The sequence below is a fragment of the Polyodon spathula genome, chromosome 9 (genome assembly GCF_017654505.1).
Source record: "Polyodon spathula isolate WHYD16114869_AA chromosome 9, ASM1765450v1, whole genome shotgun sequence".
NCBI classification, from domain to species: Eukaryota; Metazoa; Chordata; class Actinopteri; order Acipenseriformes; family Polyodontidae; genus Polyodon; species Polyodon spathula.
Window position 1 is genome coordinate 44754986 of NC_054542.1, and position 23232 is coordinate 44778217.

At 38.9% G+C, this 23232-nt stretch overlaps 1 protein-coding gene across 17 annotated transcripts in view; it reads left to right on the plus strand.

Annotated features, from left to right (window-relative positions):
• Window positions 1–23232, plus strand: part of mycbp2 (MYC binding protein 2) — a 91570-nt gene that overhangs the window by 39130 nt on the left and 29208 nt on the right. For 12 of the 17 annotated variants that reach the window (XM_041259709.1, XM_041259715.1, XM_041259712.1 and 9 more), the window contains 34 exons: window positions 120–201; window positions 291–408; window positions 1056–1260; window positions 1658–1811; window positions 2139–2311; window positions 2686–2811; window positions 2919–3046; window positions 3535–3626; window positions 4251–4385; window positions 4474–4557; window positions 4720–4816; window positions 5206–5398; window positions 5772–6046; window positions 6147–6368; window positions 7401–7592; window positions 7956–8162; window positions 8812–8949; window positions 9099–9277; window positions 9581–9723; window positions 9841–9941; window positions 10500–10718; window positions 11009–11231; window positions 11592–11710; window positions 11984–12071; window positions 12386–12435; window positions 12613–12785; window positions 13127–13271; window positions 13535–13741; window positions 13974–14029; window positions 14125–14240; window positions 14441–14538; window positions 15287–15403; window positions 16354–16494; window positions 22494–22718. In XM_041259709.1, coding sequence (XP_041115643.1) covers window positions 120–201; window positions 291–408; window positions 1056–1260; window positions 1658–1811; window positions 2139–2311; window positions 2686–2811; window positions 2919–3046; window positions 3535–3626; window positions 4251–4385; window positions 4474–4557; window positions 4720–4816; window positions 5206–5398; window positions 5772–6046; window positions 6147–6368; window positions 7401–7592; window positions 7956–8162; window positions 8812–8949; window positions 9099–9277; window positions 9581–9723; window positions 9841–9941; window positions 10500–10718; window positions 11009–11231; window positions 11592–11710; window positions 11984–12071; window positions 12386–12435; window positions 12613–12785; window positions 13127–13271; window positions 13535–13741; window positions 13974–14029; window positions 14125–14240; window positions 14441–14538; window positions 15287–15403; window positions 16354–16494; window positions 22494–22718 — 5021 coding nt within the window. The remainder of the gene's footprint in view (window positions 1–119; window positions 202–290; window positions 409–1055; window positions 1261–1657; window positions 1812–2138; window positions 2312–2685; window positions 2812–2918; window positions 3047–3534; window positions 3627–4250; window positions 4386–4473; window positions 4558–4719; window positions 4817–5205; window positions 5399–5771; window positions 6047–6146; window positions 6369–7400; window positions 7593–7955; window positions 8163–8811; window positions 8950–9098; window positions 9278–9580; window positions 9724–9840; window positions 9942–10499; window positions 10719–11008; window positions 11232–11591; window positions 11711–11983; window positions 12072–12385; window positions 12436–12612; window positions 12786–13126; window positions 13272–13534; window positions 13742–13973; window positions 14030–14124; window positions 14241–14440; window positions 14539–15286; window positions 15404–16353; window positions 16495–22493; window positions 22719–23232) is intronic. The other 5 variants (XM_041259721.1, XM_041259725.1, XM_041259718.1 and 2 more) reach the window with 4 other exon arrangements.

Here is a 23232-nt window from a genome sequence, read left to right on the forward strand (position 1 = left end):
TAGTGGAGGTGCAGCATCTGCATTAGAGCCGTCCAGGCTGCTGCCTGCCCCCACATTGTCCTTTTTACTTTATTTTTTACACAGAGCCAGTGTAAATCTTGCATTCTCTTTTGTTACAGTGGTTTTGATGGAGAATGGAGATGTGTATACATTTGGGTATGGACAGCATGGACAACTTGGGCAGGGTGATGTGAATTCCAGGTAATATATTGTACTTGAACAATCAAAAAGTTTTCTTCCAGGTGATACAGCAGAATCAATAATTGTTGCTGTGCCTTTTTCCCCAATAGGAGTTCTCCTACACTGGTCCAGGCTTTACCAGGACCCAGCGTACATGTGACAGCAGGAAGTAACCACACTGCGGTTCTTTTAATGGATGGTCAAGTCTTCACTTTTGGGAGTTTCTCAGTAAGCAATAAACATTTATATATTGTTATAACTGTATTGATTTGCTAGATTTAAGATAAATTGGTTATTTCGGGACAGCTTATTTTAATGAAAATATATTTATTTTTATATGCAATATAACACAGCACAAAAAGTTATTTTTAAAAGACTAGTAAACACCTACAGTAACAGGGCTGAATTTGGATATACTGAAAGAAACTTAAATTGAATTAAATTTTTTTTAGTATTTCCATATTAAAAGACCAGAACCTTTTATATAGAATCTATTTGTCACTTTGAAAAAAGTTTTCCTAAGTAAAAGGCCCTGTTGGGGTCTGTTTTAAAAAATAGTTTCTTCTGTATCTCTGCCCTGTTGATTTTTCCAAATTTAAATGAAAAAACTGAGAGTTTTCGTTTTCCCTGCTATTATTAGGGTCTGGCTTTAGCGCCTCCTGCACAATATTGAAACAGCTGCTGCCACCAGAAAGTGAGCATTTCAAAGTGAACGGCTACCTTATATGTTTTAATTTGATACATACAGTTAAACATAGGAACGGAAAAATACGCTGTAAAACATTTACAATAAAATGTTTGTGTGTAAAATGTGTGTAGGAGACAGAACTGTGATATTTTTGGATGCTAAAATGAATCTTGTTTGTTGCTTGTAGAAGGGGCAGCTTGGAAGACCCATTATAGACATGCCATACTGGAATGCAAAGCCATCCCCCATGCCCAACATTGGAGCTAAATATGGGCGCAAAGCTACGTGGATTGGTGCCAGTGGTGACCAGACCTTCCTGAGGATCGACGAAGCGCTTATAAATTCCCATGTTCTGGCCACATCGGAAATTTTTGCTAGCAAACATATCATTGGTACATTTTTTTTTTTTTTTTAAGTTTAGATTTTAAATAGTTTAAACAACACTTGCCTATTTTAAAACCCTTATTTTGTATTCTTGTTTTTTAATTAAATTAACCAGTTTGTTTAAAAAATGTATGTCTTATTTCTACAATGACATCATATCAGTTTTCAAATTCATTTTTATCAGTTAGGCAATTTTACTTGAAATGCACTTAAAACACATATGAATAGTTAACATTTGTTTTTCTAAACACATGTATCTATCAAGACAACCTATGCCCTCATGTGGTAGCTATTGGTTTGTGCTCCCCTTCATGCCACAGTTTTGCCACCACATTTCCCCTTCCTACTATCAATACTGTTGATACCACAGCTTGCTGAACTTACTTTACTTGGCTTATTTATTAGGTCTAGTACCTGCATCCAGATCAGAACCACCACCTTTTAAATGCCTGTTGATCAATAAAGTTGATGGGAGCTGCCGGACGTTCAACGATTCTGAACAGGAGGACCTGCAAGGGTTTGGCGTCTGTTTGGATCCAGTCTATGATGTGATTTGGAGGTAGGTAGGAGAATGGGCTCTAGAACTGCAGGAAGAAGAGCAGTGTTGTGCTTTAATTATTGCACTTGCTGTGGTCTGTCCAGTCTCTTGTGAGAATTATCAGAGATGTATAGATAATGGAAATGAGATCAGTTAGATCCTATTTTTAATGTCCCTGCTCTTACACATGTGCCTGGTTTCATTAGTCTTATGTGTAACCTAATTGGATCCAGTGGACTGTCAAATGTTACTTTAGGTAAAGGTATTGAAGCTTGTGCCAACCAGGATCTGTGAAACCAGCTCATAGTGAACAAGCTGTTTAATATCCATGTCATCCCTCTTATTAAGATTCCTCCCAGCTTCCAGAGAGTTTTGGTGCTACAATGCTGTGATTGCTGATGCTAGGATCCCCACAGTGACAGACATTCTGTCGAGATGCAGTGTACTGAGTCCTGAGCTTGCTCTCCCAACTGGGTCCACGGCAACCACTACAAGGTCTCACGGGGCATTACATATTCTAGGTAGGCTGACTAACTCGCTAGTTCCATTATTACATTTAGTCTTTTCTGGTATCAACTTCATATCATCACTGTTGTGAAAATCCAAAGTCACCCTTGGTTGAGATATTTGCTTCATATGCAATACTGTAAAATCCTCATATCTCTGAGATTACTTGAGGTTTTGGCTTCATATTTACAGTGTTATATCCGCATATTAAAATCCTATAACTTGCTGTGTATTATTGAGATAGCACTTTGATTTAATGTCTTCATATCTTTACTCCGCTGTATTCTCTGTTGCCCTCAGTCCAGTTCTGTTTCAGGTTGGATTCTGTAACACAGACCACAGCTCTGAAACAGTTCATTGTGTTTCCCTTGATCTGATACACATGTAGGTTGTCTGGACACGCTGTCAGCAATGCAGGAGCTGAAAATGGGAGTTGCCAGTACCGAGGAGGAGACTCAAGCTGTTATGAAGGTTTACTCCAAAGAAGATTACAGCGTAGTCAATCGATTTGAAAGCAAGTCAATATATAGACCAGTACTTTATACTGTGTATAAATATAAAACATACTTGACTTTGATCAAATATTGATGAAGTGATTACATGAACTTTAATTTCTTACAGGTCATGGTGGTGGGTGGGGGTATTCAGCCCATTCTGTAGAAGCCATTCGCTTCTGTGCAGATGCAGATATCTTACTGGGGGGTCTTGGACTGTTCGGTGGGAGAGGGGAATATACGGCAAAGATAAAGGTAAGGACCCCCAAAATGAATAGGTAGTGGTTGGAAGGGCTGAGTCTAATGTTAAAAGTGTCTGATTAAAAAAAATAACTGGTAGTCCTTTTATAGGAAATCCACCTCTTAATGTATACTTAATACATTTAACAGCACATTAATATGGCAAATGCAGTACAGCTCTGGAGTTATTTCTGTGATGACAAAATAATGGACTTATGGATGCTTTTAACTTGATGGCAGGGATCTGACCTCTGTTGTAACTGATGAGGGACTGTGTAAACAAATGCAGTGTAGAAATAGACTTACTTTCTGTTTTTTATTTTTAACACTGCTGTATGCTAACTTGAAATTATAACATCATGTTCTGTTTGATATTTTTTTTAATATTATCTTTATTATTGTCTTAGTTGAATGTAACCCCCACTGGAAGTCTATTTACTTGCTTGACTGTGATGTTTTCACCTCGGCTTAACTTATTGTGTAATGCATTGTTTTATTTTTAGCTTTTTGAGCTGGGGCCCGATGGAGGAGACCATGAAACAGATGGAGACCTTCTAGCCGAGACTGATGTTTTGGCCTATGATTGCGCAGCCAGGTGGTATTTATGATTCTGTCTTGAAGTGGTGTGTTGAGATTTGTTAGTACAATTGAAAGTAAATTGAGGAGCTGAGGTTTGAAGGTGCAGCTAGTGAATCTCCTGTAAGTACTTGTAATGCAGTTCATATGTCAATGTTAATATGCAGTTAGCCACAAGTTGGCACAGATGTCTCCTTGGAAGATTACTGTTTGTCTAACAAACCTCTTTCTTTACAGCATGCTTTTTAATAATGTTCTTTCCTCTCCATCCAACAAGTATTTAGCAAGACCTAAAATGAAAAGCACACTTATCTGCCAACAGATTTCACATGGAAACAAAGTTGTGTGTGTAACAATCAAGTCTTTTCATATTAGTTATTTCTAACCGTGACGGAGGTCAAACATCCTGAGAGCTAGTCTTTCTGATGTCAGTTCTGTTTTGTTTGACTGTTAATGTGTTGTGCATTTCAGAGGTGATAACCGGTATACTAAAAAAACACAGGGATAGACAGCTAAGACCATGTAAACCCTGTGTAGAGAAGCTTAGCTTTGTGCTGTCTGTGCTGCCTGGTGTATCATCCTTGAATTTTGCATGCTTATCTGTTCAACTGCACTGTGATCTAACCGTGCCATGTTATTTCAGAGAGAAGTATGCAATGATGTTTGATGAGCCTGTGCTGCTGCAGTCTGGCTGGTGGTATGTGGCTTGGGCTCGAGTCTCGGGGCCGAGCAGTGACTGTGGTTCCCATGGACAGGCAACCATCACCACCGACGATGGGTATGTATTCTTTTAAAAATAAGCAGGTTCAGCACACTTTTGATGAAGTAATATAGCTGTATTTTATCTTTTTTGTTTTTCCTTTCAGTGTGGTTTTCCAGTTTAAGAGCTCCAAAAAGTCGAATAACGGTACAGATGTAAATGCAGGTCAGATTCCTCAGCTGTTATACAGGTATGTCACATGTTACTTTATTATTTTTATATTGGCAATGGATGGAAAAATAAACATCTTGGTTAAATACTGGTTGCACTGAGTGTGTAAGATTTTGTTTTAATAAAGTGTTGGGTGTAGTTTTCCAAATTCAGTTGTTGTTGCTTTATTTATTTTATTCAGGCTTCCATCAAATGATGGCAATGCAGCAAAAGGAAAGCAGCAAACCAGCGAGCCTGTACACATTCTGAAGAGATCGTTTGCAAGGACTGTTTCAGTGGTATGTTGACATGTTTTATTTGAGGTTTAGCTAGCCTGGAAATGAAGTGCTGTCCATAAGAAGGACATTTTAAAATTTTAATGCATCAAATAAGCTTTGAGGAAACATTTTCATTGAGATATGTAAATGCTGTCTTGACAAAATATAAAATTAGCTTTGTTGGTGGAAACCACATTCAAGAATTATCACAAAGAATGATCACAGAGGTTTATTAGAAATAGGTTCATTTTAGCCGTATTTTCATTTCAGTGGAAGAACACTGTAAATCTGCACTTAGTAAAGGAAGAGCAGATCTTAGAGTAGTCAGTCACGTTAAGTGAGTATCATCTCATGTACAGTATATGCATGGTGGTTGGAGATTCTTAATCTGTATTTCTGATGTATATTAGGAGTGCTTTGAGTCCTTACTGAGCATCCTTCACTGGAGCTGGACCACACTGGTTCTGGGTGTGGAGGAGCTGCGAGGACTGAAGGGATTCCAGTACACCGCCACCTTGCTGGACCTGGAGAGACTGCGCTTCGTGGGCACCTGCTGCCTCCGACTGCTTCGCATCTACATCTGTGAGATCTACCCCATATCAGGTAAAGCATATTCTGGACCACTTGTACCTATGTGGTTAATTTCAAGTGAATTAAAGGAATAATTAACCACTTTGAAACCTCTGAATGTACCACATTGTGCTACCACGTTGAGATTTTCTACTCCCTTGTATTGTTATAAATTACTTTTGAGCCACGTAATGTGTTCATTGTGTAACGGATTCAGATATGTTGCTACATGAACACTTTTTATGTTCAGTAACAGTTCATCAGACTGTAGCATGTTGTGCTCGAGTGGTTAAAGCCACTGTACCAATGCAGTCTTTGTCTCTGTTAAACTATCATACAGTAAGTGGCTGTGAACTAATGCTGAATAATTCATATCTGAAATTTGCACTTTGTAAATTTCTTCCAGGGAGCACAAAGTCAGCAGTGGATGAATCCAGCAAGTTGGCAGATTGCGTTGGGAAGACTCGAAGTCTCCTGAGGAAGATCCTGTCCGAAGGAGTAGATAACTGCATGATCAAGCTGGACAATGACCCGGAAGGCTACCTTAGCCAGCCCCTGACTCTCCTGGAAGCTGTTCTGCAGGAGTGTCACCATACATTCACAGCCTGTTTCCATTCCTTCTATCCAACGCCGGCCCTGCAGTGGGCTTGTCTGTGTGATCTGCTAAACTGTTTGGATCAGGTACAAATTAAAATAATGCTATCACCACTGAATCCTTCACCAATCTGTTCATATCTGTAAAACTTGTTTTGTTTTGTTTTTTTTCTGTTTATTTTCAAAGGACATCCAGGAAGCGAACTTCAGGACATCAAGTAGTCGACTTCTTGCTGCAGTAATGTCAGCCCTGTGCAATACCTCAGTGAAACTGACCTCCATCCTCCCCATTGCCTATGATGGAGAAGTGCTGCTGCGTTCCCTTGTCAAGCAGGTCAGCACTGAGAACGATTCTGCTCTGGCACACAGATTCCCTCTGCTGGTAGCACACATGGAGAAACTTAGCCATGTAAGTAGTAACTGACCAAAAGCATTTTACATAGACGAACAGAGTCTAATTAGAAGAATGGTTAAGTTTTGTAAAGGTTTCGTATATAGGGATAGACACAAGTTGGAAATACAGTTTAGAAACGTGATGCAAAGCATGCCTTTTTCTAACTGATCATTTGTTCTAATTGATCTCTTTTTATAAGTGTGAAATGCTTTTGGTCAGATAACCATTTTTTTTTTTTTTAATAATTTATTGTTCAGATTGTTAGGAGAAAATGATTGATTACATATAAAATTATTGAGAAAAACAAACAAACAATGGGATTGAACCTTCAGCCTCCTGATCTAAAACCAGACAACTTCACCATTGTTCACTTTTTTTTTTAAAAAGCCACTGGAAAATTCTAATTTCCACCTCTTTTTTTACTTCAACAAGGAGATGCTGTTGACATCAACCCCACAGAGCACATTTGCCGGGAGTGGGCTTTCTGTCAGCTTTGACCTTGACTTGGGTGAAAATCCATTTGTACTGAATGTTACAGCAACCCATGCTATATATTTTGCAATATATAGTTGTATAAGAATAACTAAACAGTAAAGCTAATTTTAATGAGACACCATTTCACTCTGATACAAGCTATCAGATACAAAGAATATTCAGGTGGCTGCATCACATCCATATCAGGGACTGCTATATTTATTTACTGTATGTCTCCACAGCATTGAATGAAAGAGAAGCAGCAAGCCTTCCTGCTGTGCCAGTGCAAAACGAGCCGCATGTTAATAACTGCAACATTTAAAGCTGGTTCTAGTTCTCATGCTGGCTGCATGTTTGAGAATGTAAAATTAATAAATAAAGCAAAAAATAAAATTGGCATCTGATCACACAAACGTTTGCATGTTTTTTTAAGACAAAATTAATTGATGCTGCGCTCCGACATGCTTTGCATGAAATACCCTGTATAACTGTTGCATTACAGTATATACAGGTAAGACATTGGTGCCCATCATTGTATCACATTCCTATAAACTATCTGTCGTTCTGTGGCAGGCCGAGGAGAACCCCATGGGTATGACTAGTTTCCGGGAAGTACTGGAGAAGATGTTGGTGATTGTGGTGCTTCCAGTGAGAAAGAGCCTGCGGAAGGAGGTGGAGCTTTTCTCTCCACACCTCGTTTCCAACACCTGTGGCCTCCTGGCCAGCATTGTGAGTGAGCTCACTGCATCAGCACTGGGCTCAGAGGTAAGAGTCCTTGCCACTGCAAACTAGCTTGCAAGAAAAATCAAATGAAAAAAAACAATGCCTGAAGTTACATACTGTAATCTAACTTGCAGTATTTGCTATCACTGGTGTGTATAATTAGTAATACCTCTAGAATGGTGTTAGTAATCACAATTTTTTTTTTTTTTAATACAGAGGTTAATAATAGCTGTCATCCTTGTAGTCAGTCTACCACACAGCAACTTTATCTCCTAGTAATTAGTGACACCCATTGGCTATGAACAGCAGTGCCATTATCTTTCTCTATCATTTTAATTGCTATGAGATTAAGTTTGCTAGCACTGCTTGGCAATGAAGAAAATTCTAACACTGTATTCCTTTCAGGTGGATGGGCTCAACTGTCTCCATTCAGTGAAATCCACCCCAAACCGCTTCACTAAAACAAGCCAAGGAAGAAGCTGGAACACTGGGAACGGATCCCCAGATGCCATCTGCTTCACTGTGGATAGGCATGGGGTGGTGCTGGTGGGGTTCTGTGTGTATGGTGGAGGTGGTGTCCATGAATACGAGCTGGAGGTTCTAGCTGACGACGTAAGATCCTGATTAAGCTTTTGCATGCCATTTTACAAATATGACTTTATATGTAAACCCAGCCATCGTTATAGTGGCCCTCGCTATACTGCGGATTTGAATATATCGCGGACCTGGAGTTGGCTCCCAATTTTTACTGTCTAACTGCGTATGCCTCAGCTGCAGTATACATATAGGCACTTAGAATTACTGTTAGTTTTATTTCATACTGCACATCACATGCAACTATATTCAAGACAATTAAAAACAAAACATTAATATCGTACTCTTTTCATATGCACACGCATTGCACAATAACACAAAGCAAATTATACTTGCTGAAGCAGTTTTTATTTTAGCCAATGATGTGTCCACTTGTGGCATTAATGCATAGCAAAAGCCCAAAGGCAGTGATGTCAGCTCCCTAGCAACACGCCTCCTATGTTGTTGTTGGGAATGGATTCTTTCAATGCAGCGGGTTTGTGCATTTGAAAAAGAGGAAGACTCATAAAATTAATTGGAGACTGAAGTTGATGAGAAGCAATTATATATATAGTATTTATTCTACTGAAATTTAAAACTTGAGGCATCTCATGAGGTAGATTTTTGAAGGTTATGTAAGGAGAATGTGGTTTAAGATGTGATTGAAGTTGGGTTCAATCTTGTATAGGCACAGACTGAGCACCCAGGAGATTCAGCTCATTCACACAGGTGGACATCTTTGGAGATGGTGAAAGGGACCTACACCACTGATGACTCCCCCAGTGATATAGCTGAAATCAGGCTGGACAAAGCTGTACCATTAAAGGTAAAAAAGCTTTTGTTTACTTATTGGTTTCATATTTGTGTGAATGTCCTGCCGTCTGTGTGTGGGACACATGTGGGACAAGCTGATACATGATGTTTTACTTATCTACCGTTAACTAACTCAATAAAAATAAATTATGTCTTCCACAGGAAAGTGTTAAATATGCAGTCCGTTTAAGAAACTATGGCAGTCGCACCGCTAATGGAGATGGAGGCATGACCACAGTGCAGTGTACAGATGGTGTGACGTTTACATTCAGCACCTGCAGTCTCAGCAGTAATGGCACCAATCAAACACGAGGACAGATTCCACAAATACTTTACTACAGGTAGGGCCAAATTCACGTTCCTAAAGGTGTTCTAAAATAATGCAAATACTGGCTGGATTTAACCTGTGGCAAACTGTCCCCAGGACAAGGGTTACCAAAGGTTAGCGTCTTAACAACCGTCTAGAACAGTGGTCTTGAACAGTATCATGTATACAAAACTTGATTTAATACATCAGATTGTCATATGTCAGTTGTTTTAGCATTTAGCTTTATTGAGGGTTTTTTTTTTTTTTTTTTGCTCAATAAAAAAAACTTAATCCGCTGTCAAGAGTCAGTGAAACCCTGCTTTGTTCTTATGTCTAGGAGTGAGTATGATGGGGATCTACAGAGTCAGTTAGTCAGTAAAGCCAATGAAGAGGACAAGAACTGCAACAGGTCTTTGTCTGTAGTGAGTGTTGTGGTTCGAGCCGCCAAAGACCTGCTTCACAGGGCATTCGCTGTCGACGGTAAGAGAACATGACTTTTTATTTGGATTTTTTAACAGTATACCAGGACTCAGATTGTCCAAGATGATTGTTTACTTTTCTCAGGGGTCTTTACTCTGTCTCTTGCTTTTTGCCTAGGTGAAGACATTCCAGAATTGTTGAGTTCCTCCAGCCTGTTTTCAATGCTGCTTCCCCTCATATTGGCTTATATCGGACCAGTGGCAGCATCAGTTCCAAAGGTGCGTGACTAAATATGTTTAAATGTCAGAGCTGACTCCTCTGGTTGCTGTTGCCATGGGGAATTGTAGTAGACTAGACTGACCTATCTAGTCATCTGTTAAAGAAACCATGCGATTCACTTTTCTAATTTTGATTGACCACCTAACTTCATATTTTTATTTACAAAGAAAAACCCTATAAACATAAATGTGATCTTGTATTTAACATCATGTAGTTAAAGAAACTGCAAAATTCTATCGCAAAAGTCTACCAGAAGCCATAATAGCAGCACAGTATTTCAAGTTATATTTTGAAATGTCACATTTTTCAAATTGTGCAAGTTTGTGGTTGAGTATATGAATCTACAAAGCTGTATGTAATTCAATATGTTAATGTGACATTTTTCAGCAAGTTTATGAAGCAAAATTAGTTAATTCTATATGGAGTGATGCAAAACCTTTGGATACAAGCAAAATAAGTTAGATTCTATATGGAGTGATGCAAAACCTTTGACCAGAACTGTACATTGTTTCATGTTTTTTTTTTTTTTTTTTTTTTTTTTTTTTTTTTTTTTACAGGCTGCTGTTGAGGTCTTTGGTTTAGTTCAGGAACTGCTTCCAGCTGTTTCTGCTTTGAATCAGAAATACGCTCCACCTGCTTTCAACCCAAATCAATCCACAGACAGCAACACAGGGAACCAGCCAGAGCAGGGGCTTTCAGCATGTACCACCTCCAACCACTACTCTGTCACGGAGAGCGACCACCCTTACAAACAAGCTAGTGTCACCCAGTACAAGGTACGTGCAAGAACACCTGCTGCTTTACTGGCCTTTATACCAGGTGGCTTGGGGGTTTACACATAAAATTGCAAAGGGTGGTATACAGGATGAGTCTGTAATGTTCAGAAAAAAAGCTGGTTAAGGCTGTTTATTACATTATCAACACTATATGTAAAGTACGAAGTGTACTACTTTGAACTGTGCATTTAAAAAATAATAATTGTGGACTAGACTTCCAGTTGATGTCATGAAGTGTTGTGTTTTCAGAAAATAATTCCCACTGTTTTCTTCTGTCTGTTTCCTTTTAGGTGTCCTTTCCTGATTGTGTACGATGGATGACCATTGAGTTTGACCCCCAGTGTGGTACAGCACAGCCTGAAGATGTGCTCCGCTTGATGATTCCAAGCAAATCCCTGCAGATCCCTGGATTTGGATCAAAACACTTGCCACAGGAGAGCTTGAACACCTGGGCAGAGCTGAAGAAATTCTCTGGCTCATGTGGATGGCCCACTACAGTGTTGGTGCTGCCAGGTAACTTTGTCTTTTTATATATATATTTTTACTAAGGATTTTTTTCAAAAAACAAATCTCTACATTCACACACAATAAACCCGTCAATACCCAAACAGGCATGCTATTTGCAATGCATCACAGTTAGATTTTTAACCAGGAAAAACCTTACTCATGCTGTTGCTTTCCTGAATGATAATAGGATGTCTGGAAATGTCAGTGTTTACCTTTTTACTATAAAAGTAGCTTTGCACAGCAGTTTTGGTTGTGTATTTGTTATGGTGATCTGTGTTTAGAGAGATTGCAGAAAACATCTACTGAATGCAGAATTCATACAGTCAGTATCTTTTTACAATGCTTGTATTATTGGGATTGTTTCAGGCAATGAAGCTCTTTTCTCCTTGGAGACTGCTTCAGACTATGTGAAAGATGAGAAGGCTAGCTTTTATGGTTTCAAGTGTGTTGCTGTGGGATATGAATTCAATCCTGGGTCGGATGAGGTAGGATAATATGCATCATCTTTGTGGCTTTAATGCATTTCAAAGAACAAAAAATCCCAAAAGAGATTCTATACATTTCATGTGTGTATTTATCAGGGGTTATATGTAGGCACACTTCTGTAGGCATCTCAATTACTGGTGTTTAGTTTGGCTATGAAAAATATCTATATTTGTTATAGTGGTATTTCTCTCTTAGTTGATTTGATACAGTATTTGTGTAAACTTGCATACAAGTTGAAAATTGGGTATTAACAATTTTAAATATTTCTGCAGGGTATTATACAACTTGAGAAGGAGCTTGCATACTTGGGGAGTGTGTGTGCAGCGGCTCTTATGAAAAAGGACCTTGCATTGTCAATAGGTAAGAAAGGATATCAGTGTCCTCCTTATGAAATGGTTAATATTTAATATTATTCATCTTGTGCATTAATAAAGCCTGGTAGTTACAGTGGTGGTACTAGTTTTACAAATCAAGTTTTCATTGTTCAAGCAAACATTTTCTTCAAGGTCATTTTAACATTATAATATTTATACTCTAAACTGCACAGTATAATCAGCCCATGCAATTTTGATTTTACTCCAGTGTCCTGAGGTTATTGACTTGGTACTAGTTTATTTGACAGCTTGGTCCTAACTATCATGTCATTTTTTTATGTCTGTTTTTTTTTGTAACAGGCAACGAACTGGAAGAAGATCTTGAAATACTTGAAGAGGCGTCTTTGCAGGTGTAGTACTTGTGTAAACCTAATCAGCTCATTGTGAAGTTACAAGGCAGAGAAAACTCTTAGACACCAAGTCTTAAATGAGGATTCTATGTGAATGTTATGTGTTGGGCTCCTTGTAGAGAACGTTGTCTGTGCACATGTGTGAATAGTTGAAACTGATGTATCCTTTTATATCAGGTTTGTAAGGCTCACGCAGGCATTCTTGGGAAAGGCTTGGCTCTGTCACGCTCCCCTTCTATTCTTGAAGCTCTAGAAGGCAACCTTCCCCTCCACGTGCAAAGCAATGAGCATTCATTTCTCGAGGACTTTATCACTTGTGTCCAAAACTCCAGTGGTGGGCGCCTAGCCAGGTAAGGACTTTCGTTCCTTTCTGATATGCCAGCAAATATGTTTGAAATAAAATGTTGACCAATCTGCTGCAACATTCCTCTGAGGTTCTTTTTTGTTGCATTGATCTCTATGTTATGTGATAGGCAGTATCTCTGGTTTATTCGTCCAGGTTGGCATGCTATATTAGTGTAAACAATGAAGCAGCATTTTGAACACCAGCAGATTCTCTTTTTATCTGTACAGGTCCAACTGGAAAGATCTGTCTCAAAAGTCAAACTGTTCTCTGTCAAGCGGCACAATTATCTTAAACAGGTTTATACAGAATTTACACATTTTTGTATGTTATATTTAACATTTTCAGGTGGTTGCAACCAGATTCCTATGCTGACCCACAGAAAACCTCATTGCTTCTCAACAAGGATGACATTAAGTGTGGGTGGCCAACCACTGTCACAGTGCAGACCAAAGACCAATACGGAGATGTAGTGCATGTTCCAAATATGAAGGTCAGGCTTTTTACTGCAGTGTTCTTTGATGTTAAGCTTATGCCCAGGACTAGCAATGAAACTGAGAGCATATGTAATTTTATAAGAGATAATAAAGTATAAGTCATTTCACATGTTGTTGTGAACGTAGACATACTTTATCACTGTACTGATGCCTGCCTGACTAAGATATTGACTTGTGAAGCGCTCTCCCATATTTTGATGGAATGCAAATGGTTCTCCAGGCTGCGCGGATGCTGACTCTTGTTGCCCTTGTTGTGCAGGTGGAGGTAAAGGCAGTCCCAGTGTCCCAGAAAAAGTCTCTTCAGCAGGAGAGCATTCGGAAGCTCCAGCGGATTCCTGGGAGCCCTGCCTCAGCAGCATCTGGGGCTGACCTGACCTTCGGGGGGCTCCCTGCGCCCAAACTGGAGGCCACCTATGAGCCAGTGATTGTCAAAGAGGCCCGCTACATTGCCATAACTATGATGAAGGTGGTTATTCGGTTTCATTTTTCTTTCTTTATTTGTTTTTTCTTTAAATGTTATTTAATCCCACAATGTATACCATTTTAAGAATGTTTTTCTTGCTTCCCAACTCAAACGTTATCATAACACAGTTCAGGATCGATAAATTACTTTAATGTAACTTTACTGGTATCTACTGAAGTGAACTGTGTGGGGTTTTTTTGTTTTGTTTTTTCATTTTTTTTTTTCATTTCGGTAGGCTTATGAAAACTATTCCTTTGAAGAGCTTCGATTTGCTTCTCCAACACCCAAGAGGTATTCAGCAATTTATTTTTTATTTGTTATGATCTATTTTGATTTTGTGTGTGTCGGTGTTCTTTCGTCCTCATATCATTTCATTTATTTTCCAGGCCAAGCGAAAACATGTTGATCAGAGCCAACACTGACGGCACCTACGGGGCAAACTGGACACCGGGAGCTGTCGGCCTTTACACCATCCATGTCACAATAGATGGTATAGAAATAGGTAACACTGGACTCAAAAGAAATAGCATGTTTTTGTTGAAAGAACCCAAATACAAGATTAGCTATCTACTTACTTTACCATTTATAAATATTGTTCGGGCTTTCAGGAGGATCTGTGAATAGAATAGTATATAGTAGTAGTATAATAAGCAACCCTAAAATATGTGTTTTTTTAATTTGATTGGTGTTGCTGTTCCACAGATGCTGGGTTAGAAGTGGAAGTCAAGGATCCACCAAAGGGGATGATACCTCCTGGAGCTCAGATAGTCAAACCTAAAGCAGAGCCTCAGCCAAGCAAGGTAAGGACTGGAGGAAAAAATCCAGTCCCACTTCCACAGCCAAGCCCAAAGCCAATACACCTGTGCAACAGATGCACATGTTATTCTCAGAAAACGTATCAGCCAAAATATTTTTTCCTCCTGATTCCATTCAAGTACTGCAGTTGGTGCTCTGTTTGCTTTGTTGCATTGGTACGTCCCACTTTATTAGCAAGATAGATAATCAAACACACTAACTTTCTTCTGGTCAGGGGTCCACACTATGTTCCATGCCTGATCAGCATCTTGCAACACTTACCCAGGCATTTCCTTGAGTTTGTCAGCTCTGTTATTTGTTGTTTTTAAGGTGACTGATTTTGGTTTGCTGTATTTTTCTTACTCACAAGCGCCTGTGATGTTTAAGCACAGTTGTAACAGGTTTGTAGGTTTAGGTGTTGCACAGGTTTGCATTGGATTCATCATCATTGGAGGTAGTGCTTTAGAAGTCCGTAACCAGACAAGTCAAGTGGTGAAACGAGCAACAATCCTGTAACTCCTAATGAGCCCTTTCTCTGTTATTGATGACTTCTGAGGTACCAAACCATTGTGGCAGCTCAGTGCTGATTGATCTCTGAAAATAGTCCACCTCGGTTTGGTCTTTATAAAGGGGAAACGGTTCTAAATTCTGCTTCTTTTAATTCATGCATTTTTTGCATCTGCTTTCTTCATTTCTTAAGAGCTTTTTTGTGCTTGGTCCCTCTGCCTCACTGTTTCCCTTTGCTTCTCTCAGGTTCGCAAATTTGTGGCCAAGGACAGCGCAGGGCTTCGCGTCCGTAGCCACCCCTCTCTACAGAGTGAACAGATAGGTATAGTCAAGGTCAATGGAACCATCACTTTCATTGATGAGGTAATACTTGTTCAGATGAGGGTCTTTGTTATTGATGGGATTTTAATTTTGATTTTCAATTAAGCTATTAGCAAATAACATTCTGTACGGTCTTTTTAAACATAGCCAGCCACACATCAAGCTTTGGAATAATTTCTGCCACTAATTTATTTTGTTTATGCAGTTTTTTTTATTTCCGTTTTTCATTTGTTTCATTTCATATACACGCAAGAAACTTTGAGGCTGCAGTCTGGAAATATGTGAAATTGATTGGCTCTGTAGTGTAGGTTCCACTGCATGTCGCTCACTTGTTTCATTAGGACAACTACCACTTCAGTTTGCTTTTGTTTGATTCACTCTTTATGCAAGTGCACACGCAATGCTGAACGCATAAACTTAGGCACAGAAAGAGACAACAGTGACAAACTAGAGGCATCGGTAGTATACAGTATGTGCGTCTTCTAAAGGCTCAGAAAAAAATAGATACTCGTAAAGCCTGACTTGTTATTTCTGAAAATATAATAATAATAATTTTTATATAGCGCCTTTCATAGTGGATCGCCATCACAAAGCGCTTTACAAGATACGAGACTAGGGTGTGTGAACTGTGCATCGTATGCAGAGTCACTTACAGCAATGCCTCAACCGAAAGATGGAGCACAAGGAGGTTAAGTGACTTGCTCAGGGTCACACTATGAGGCAGTGGCTGAGCTGGGATTTGAACCAGGGACCTCCTGGTTACAAGCCTGTTTCTTTAACCGCTGGACAACACAGCCTCCTTTTCACCCGCTTAAGCATTCTGTATTCTTTTCCTCTCAGATTCTAAATTTCTCAAAGTGTCTGCTCCCCCTCCCACAGCTCACTGCTCTGTACCCACAATTCTGTGGGCAGCTTGCCATCTTTGAGTCCTTGCTAGGCGTTTTAGCAGTTACAGGAGGGCATGGCTCGTTTTTGTTGCTTGTTTCCCATAGATCCACAATGATGATGGTGTATGGCTGAGACTGAATGATGAGACTGTAAAGAAGTATGTTCCCAACATGAATGGGTACACTGAAGCCTGGTGCCTCTCTTTTAACCAGCATCTGGGCAGGAGCCTTCTGGTCCCTGTTGACGTAAGTAAAGGCCACCCTCTGTAGAAAAGCCAAGGCCCCTATGCTGGTCATTTGCGAAACAATCAACTTCAGATAAATTATACTTGGAGTCACTGACCATGCGACAGAAATAAAAATTAAATATACACAAAGTCTCATTTTAATATTGTAGATTTTGAAGGCTCCCCAAAAGATCAAACTAGCTGTTTTCTGTCTACTTTGTAGGAGTATCAGAATGTCACCTATTTCAATATCTTACTCTTGCATGTTTTGTACCCCTAATCGGCGTGAATTGAGTAACCGTTTCCACTTTGTTCCAGTATTTCCGGTGTTTATTGGCTAAACACTGATTTCATTTTTTTTTTTGTATCGTGCGGTGGGGGGGCAGATCGATTTTAACAGAAAATCAGAAGCCCTAATTTATAATGTACCTGTATTCTAATTGATGAAAAAGTAAAACTGTCCAAAAGTAGGGTCGTACCGAGTTAATACTTCACTCTATTCATTCTTTCAGTTTATTGCTTTTGTCAATTATCGAAAAATAAAATGACAGCATAAGGGCTATAATGTTGTGTGAGAGCAAGTGCATGCTACTAAACATTCGTTTTTTCAGGGGAAAAAAAAACCTGCAAATTTTTAAAATCTCTGTGCACGCTAATTGCCTCCCAACAGAGGCTGATGAACAGTTGGATATTAAAAGAAGTTCAAGTGACTTTCCAACTAAAGGAAATGACAAAAGAGAGGTACTAGATTAGAACATTCAGTGTGGGGCAGTGACCGTGCTTAACTGCGCTTACCTTGGTTTCCATCGCTTTTCACAGTTGCTTCACAACTTAAGGCACGTGAATCGGAGCTTCTTTTGAGCAATGTGTTTTGTTTCATGGCACAGAAAGACTACATTATTTTAAAAGATCCACACTCCTGATTCATTTCACAGACTTCACTCCGGTTGATACGGTTTCACCCAAGATGGCACCTCTTTGCATGGTTGTTTGTTCTTTTCTGCCGTGAAACAAATTGCATTGTTTAACACTGCTTTATTGGGGAATTCTGACTTTGAAGTAAATATTTCCCAGGCTGCAGTAGAGGCAATCTGGCAATCTATATAAGGTACTAATGTAAACAGCATGACACACTACATCTTTTTTGGACATTTTTTTATTATTTTCTTTAACCTGTATATATGTATATTTTGCAGCTTGATTTATTTTTCATATCCTTGGTAAATGATGGTGTAATCAGTGAATGGCCTACAGCTTCTCAATAAATACATCCTGCATATTTGTGGTGGGCTGTGATGGGAACTTTAGTTTTGAAATCATCATAATTACAAAAAGTACACAAGCATGAATACCTGTGTTGGAATCTGTACTTTCCAGCACTCACCTGCTTCATTCTTTTAGTATAGTTACAGATGGGCAATAACATAGATTGTTTGTTAAAAACCAGTTCAAGTGTTCACTTCTGTATCTCATTATGACTGATTTCAAACCAAGTTCCAATCCTGTGGCTTTAAGAAAAAAAGCACACATACAGTCCCATTAATGCCTTGATAGTACTTGACTTTTCTTAAACTTTGTTGCTTAGTATGTCTTTAATGCTAGCCATGGAGTCAGGGATATCGACTTTTTATCTGGGAGTTCCAAATCTTTGTGTCCCCAGGTGAGTTCAATGCTAGGGGCATTCATGGCTTTGCAGTGCTTTCTTTTCCTTTTACCATGATTATGTGTTTCATATATTTCTAAGTACCTGCAAGTTACATTCCTTGCTTGTATATAACAGACAGACATACTGAATGGGACCTTGGGCTTGTTTTAATCAGTGTCTTCTGCATGCATGATCTGTTTTTTTTTTCTCAACAATAGGTGCATACAGCTAACAGTTAAAACAAAAAAAGATAAAACAAACGACTTTTACATTTTGCAGTATTTGCCTTTGTCTTATCCAGAAATAGCGGTAAAAATATCACAACTTCTTACAAAGACAGTATTGTGATGCTTGTAGGAGCCCATAGGTGACACTACCACTGTAACCAATAGCGGTCCAATTCTATTGGAGCATATAAATAATAGTTGAAGTGTTTATTACATTGTTAAGCATATTGCATGTTTACTTGGGGGGGGGGGGGGGGGGGGGGGAATGCATGAAGGTAAACCTGAAAATCAAGATACGTTTTAATCTAATACCTGACTACAGTGATCCAGTGGGTAGCAGGTCTTCACCACCAAACAGTTGCATGTATTCCTTTCAGGCACTCAAGATACAGCTGTAGTCAGTATTTCATGAAAACCATTTTGTTTCTACTGTTATGTTGAATTCTTTGTGCTGTGGAGTGACCTCACAAGATGCAACTGTACTTGTCTGTTTTGTACCTTGTAGGCAATGTATTAATGTGTTTCACACAAGGTGATGGTATTCTGTAATAATTATTTAGAAATGAACAATTTTATATTGAATAGTGGAGTATTGCACTTAGTAGTTTGTAGTGATTTGATTCTTATATGTAAACCTCACTCATCTAGCAATCTAATCTTAGCTGAACCGTATATAAAAAATATACCAGCACTTTTATACTTTTGTTCATCTGATGATGCTCAGAAATATATATATATATATATATATAAGTTATATATATTAAATCTTTTAAAATATTTTGAGAGTAAATCTAAAATTTTACGTATCTGTGTTAGCTAAGGAATATTTTTTTAAGTTTAAAATCAGTTTTTGTCCAGTAGACAAACAGTGTCAGTGTCAGAATCAAAAATAAAATATATGAACATTTCCTTATATAACAAGAGTGTCAAACTCGTTAAGTTTGGTGGGCCTGATCTGATACCCTGGTGCTTGGCTCGGGCCAAGTGACAGTTACAAAAATACAAAGATGAACCCAAAACCTCAAAATTATTGTATTTCACAAAAATTATCATATGTATTTACATTCCCCTAAGTAACACATATTGATTATTTTACACGTCTCCTCTTAGAACACATGTGCAAACATGCATCCCACGAGTTCCTTCATATGAGCAACACACATTGTCATGCTGCTGTGATTGCTGCCAATCGCCGACCATGTGGGTGAGATGGCAGGGTGTCGGCTGATTCGAGTTCTGATTTATAAGTTCTGTAGTGACAAGTATCATGTCTATCCGTGAAGAGAGAGGTGGAACAAGAGTTCTGCGTGCTTCAAGAGAATTTCAGATTTCTTTGTGGACATGAATGGAAAGACAATGTGCTTAATTTGTAAGCAACATAAATAATACAACATTAAAAGATGCTATGAAGCAAACCATGGCAAGAAATACAAATATACAGGAAAGTTATAGAGAATAAATAATCTGAATTAGCACAGTCATTGAAAAAGCAGCAATTAATGTTTAATGCTTGAAGCTTAAGTGATTCTGTTCAGGAGCATAGCTATCATAAGTGATCTGCTCGGGGGCATAGCTATCATGTGATTCTGCTCAGGGGAGGAGCTATCATAAGTGATCTGCTCGGGGGAATAGCTATCATAAGTGATTCTGCTCAGGGGAGGAGCTATCATAAGTGATTCGGCTCAGGGGCGGAGCTATCATAAGTGATTTGGCTCAGGGGCGGAGCTATCATAAGTCCAGGCAGTGCAACTGCTTCAGGTCCCACTCGCACTTCAAAAGGGGTAAATAAAATGTGAAAATGAACATTTTTCTGTTCAAAATACTCAGAAAATCAAATAAAACACTAGGAATAACAAATAATGACAAACAAGTTAAAGGACTATGCAGGACCTTTCCACTAGCCAGCACACACCGCTGCCCTACCCCTAGTAACTGTGCTTTTAACCTTTAGAAATTAAATCCCAGTATATCCACAATAAGAGGGGAGAGGAGGATTGTATCATGAAAGAAAATGTTATAAAACGTTGATTACTATACGAATCATTTCTTTTTTTTGTGTGTGTGTATATATATATATATATATATATATATATATATATATATATATATATATATATATATATATATATACATACACATACATTATTGCAGCGGTGGTAAGAATCCAAGCATACAACTTCTATCTTCCAAAATAGATAGCTCATTTGTTTAGCAAATAGAGTGAACATCAACACTCCAGTGAGCAGAGCTGATCTTAGCTGACAGTGGGGAGACACCAGGAGAACGCACCCCCTCTGCTGTACCACGCCTGCCAATGGAGTGCTGTCAGGACACGCACAGCATCAGCAGTGACAATGAAGTGCTGTCAGGACGCACCCCACAGCATCAGCAGTGACAATGGAACGCGGGCAAGACATGCCCCCCACTCACAGCATCAGCAGTGACAATGGAACACTGTCAGGACATGCCCCCCACTCACAGCATCAGCAGTGACAATGAAGCGCTGTCAGGACATGCCCCCCACTCACAGCATCAGCAGTGACAATGGCGTGCTGTCAGGACATGCCCCCATTCACAGCATCATCAGTGACAGTGGAGTGCTGTCAGGACACGCCCCCCACTCACAGCATCAGCAGTAACAATGGAGTGCTGTCAGGACACGCACCCCTCTCACAGCATCAGCAGAGACAAGCAGCATAGTAAAATACTCTCTCAGATAGATCATCCCGGGGGTGCTGTGCTGTTTTTTGTCACACCAGTTCCACTCCTTCTCTCTGACCCCTGCCTCTTAATTAGAATATTTCTTCTCAGTAATTGGGATCTTTCACGGCCAAAGGTTTGCGATGTAGTTATTCAGAACTGCAGCAGTAATAATGCTGTTTAATTCAAAAGGTAAGGTTAGTTTAAATTGTAGAATGTTTTTGCCTTTTACAAAACTTTCTTCTGTCTAAAATACATGGTTAACAACTTATTTAAAATGCTCACAAAAAGTCACGAAAATATATTATTATGCACAGAAAATACTTGATAGTATAATGAACATTTTAATGCACTTTGTGAGTTTTCATGGTAAATTATTATTCTTTTTTTTTAATTGAACTAATTTACAGTATGAACCTGTTTGTATTATCTGCAAAATAAAATCAGTCACACCCATGCACTATTTATTTATGCATTTATTTAGAGTTAGGTTACGCAGAGAAATCAGAACCCATTTGTATCAAGAAAGTTGAGTGGTAGTAGAGACCCCAGGGACCCGTAGTGGTAATAGAGCCCCCGGGACCCGTAGTGGTAATAGAGCCCCCGGGACCCCGTACTTTTCATAGAGACTCTGGATCTTCATTACTGACTATTGTGCTACATGTTAAATAAAGCCTTCAAAGACTTACAATTTATAGTATACACCCTCAGACTGATTTTGGGTGATAGAAATATATTTTTTGCATCTTTGATTTTTCATATAATGTATAAACATTTATGATGGAAAACAGTAAGGTTGATTTTTAAAGGGTCTCTGTTGTATTATAGATTAAACTAGACTGGTATGGTTTTTTTTTTTTTTTTTTTTTTTTTTTTTTTCAAAGATAAAGATGAAAATACATTGCCTTAGATTAAATTATAATTGTTTATTAAATACTAAATGGAAAAAATTACTTACTAAGGTATTGACTTGGAAAGTTATCCATATCCAAGCTCATATTTTTTGAATTTCAGGCGGGAACACGCCTTCAAAATGTTGTACTGGTATGATGAGGGGGTGGGACTTGCAGCTGGAGAGGCGCCACGGGGATGAGCTGAGAGAGTGTTTTAGTGTGCTGCCAGTGACAACAAACAAGGGAAAGCAGAATAAATCCCACTGCTGGCCCCTGCGACAATATATATAAAATCTCACCCATAAAAAATAATTTCTGATGGACTTTTTTTGCCTTTGAATATTCCTTAGGCCGGATGTTTGACAACCCTGTTATATAACAAAGAACAGTCCATATGTTGGATTTGAACTAACACTAAGTGTTAGTTCATCTATAGCATATGTAACAAGTATTTCACTCCACATATTTCAGTAACCATATGTAAACTGAGCTGCATTTTAAAAACAATGATGTGATAAGGTAAAGACTGACTCAATTCTCTTGGCTTTTCTAGGAGTCCAGAATGCATTGTGATGATTATTTTAAGGAGGTCAATGCCCGGCGCTCCCATGAAGTGTCCGTGAGAGAGCAGGACAGGCAGTGCCTGCATGGCGGACCAGGCGTTTATAAGGTAGTGAAGACTGGACCCTCGGGTCACAACATCAGAAGCTGCCCTAACCTTAGAGGTATCCCAATTGGAATGTTAGTTCTGGGAAACAAAGTCAAGGCGGTAGGCGAGGTATGGATCCAAGTGTGTTCTTGTGGCTACCAATCATCACTTCATAGTTGCCAGGTTTTTGCACTTTTGCAAAAGCAGCAATCACAGTAACACTCTGATTTTGTGCAAGGGTTTATGTGGACTCTGCTGGTATGCGTGTTCTGTCATTCTTCTGAGTGGTTTTTTTATCAATAACTTGCTTTTTTTCCATGCACAACTTTCTGAGCAAGTCTCCTATACGTTACCTATAATGGCTGCAACATTTCCTTTTCTGTTACTATATAATGTGATAAACACAGAGGTTTAAATAGATGGGCCTAATAGTTTTGCTTTTATGATGTCAGTCCTTTCTTTGTTCAAGCAGTCAAAACTATAATGTTCTAATGGGAGAAAACATCTATCTTTATGTCCCTTAGTTACTGTGGGTGCGTTGATGCCATTAGGAATATCAGGAGGTTGGGCCTGCAGTGCAGAGTCAGTATCTCAAATGCAGGGTGAAATATCTGTCCAAAAACTTGCTTAAGAGTCTGAGAAA